The sequence below is a fragment of the Cenococcum geophilum genome (genome assembly GCF_001692895.1).
Source record: "Cenococcum geophilum 1.58 unplaced genomic scaffold K441scaffold_138, whole genome shotgun sequence".
Classification (NCBI taxonomy): Eukaryota; Fungi; Ascomycota; class Dothideomycetes; order Gloniales; family Gloniaceae; genus Cenococcum; species Cenococcum geophilum.
This window is the reverse complement of record NW_027137696.1, coordinates 966-1943: the sequence shown is the minus strand read 5'-3', so window position 1 is coordinate 1943 and position 978 is coordinate 966. Positions and strand designations below refer to the sequence as shown.

The 978-nt window shown below is 39.2% G+C and overlaps 1 protein-coding gene across 1 annotated transcript; it reads left to right on the top strand.

Annotated features, from left to right (window-relative positions):
* The first annotated feature begins 211 nt into the window (after window positions 1-211).
* Window positions 212-687, top strand: K441DRAFT_672229 (uncharacterized protein). Its single transcript, XM_067650529.1, has one exon. It carries the CDS (start codon window positions 445-447, stop codon window positions 601-603), a length of 159 nt encoding a protein of 52 aa, XP_067496039.1. The 5' UTR covers window positions 212-444; the 3' UTR covers window positions 604-687.
* The last annotated feature ends 291 nt before the right edge of the window (window positions 688-978 follow it).

Below are 978 nucleotides of genomic sequence, written 5' to 3'. Positions count from 1 at the left end.
GTTTAAGGTAGTAGGGGGGGAGGTCTAGGTCGGTTCGCAGCTTAGCTTATAGCATAATTTAAGCGTCCTACTTAATTACTATCTCGTAGCTTATCTTATAGCTTATATCTATTGTACTCTATAAGGGAACCTATACTTATTATAAGCATAGCACGTTTAGGGTTAGGGGTAGATTGAATCGCTATCGAATTCTTCCTTAGCTATTGCTATATTCCCTACTTCCTCTGCCTTAAAAGCACCTTAATCTTAATCTTTCTTCTTAGCGTTATTAAATCGGAATTGTCTAAGCAGGGGATAGTCTTCCTGGTAGTGGCCTTCCTAATAGTATACTCTACACTCGTCTTTCTCTAGTAGCCTTAACTCCTTACTATAGCTATAGCTCTTACCTACTTAAGACGACGAGCTATAGCGATAACGTAATAAGGAATGATTAAATCTACTAGCATGACCTCTGCCCCTTGTTCGACCTTGGTTTCCCTTTCTCCCCCTAGGTTTGTCTTTCCTTTTTTATGCAAGTGCTACATTTTATACCTATATAGGGCGAGCAGTCTTATACTCCTAAAGAAGGGTAATACAACTCTCGAGGTCTTGTTTGTCTCGTAGACACTAGGTCTTCGCATTCTGCCACATAACATCGCTTAGTAGGGCTAGAAGGAGTTGCTCTTTAATATCGTCGTTAGTAAGTGCTTAAGGTGTTAAAGCTAGATTAATCTTAAATCGATTTAGTATATAGAGGAACTTGACGATTTGCATCTTTATAGGGTTGAATATGGTGCTGTAGAACTCCCTGCGAAGTCTAAAGGCGTAGACCTCGTCGTTGGCCTTATTAAACTTCTTCATTTCTTCCCATATTCCTTGAATATTGTACGCCTTTATTATTATACGCATTTCTTCCTAACGGTCGTCTCCTATAGAGTTGAAGATAATCTTGTTCGCTTCCCCTCGTCTTCTTCTTCCGTTAGCTAAATTAACTTAATT

Coding starts and splice junctions, on each gene's coding strand:
- K441DRAFT_672229 (XM_067650529.1), top strand. CDS start 445: ATGACCTCTGCCCCTTGTTCGACCTTGGTTTCCCTTTCTCCCCCTAGG.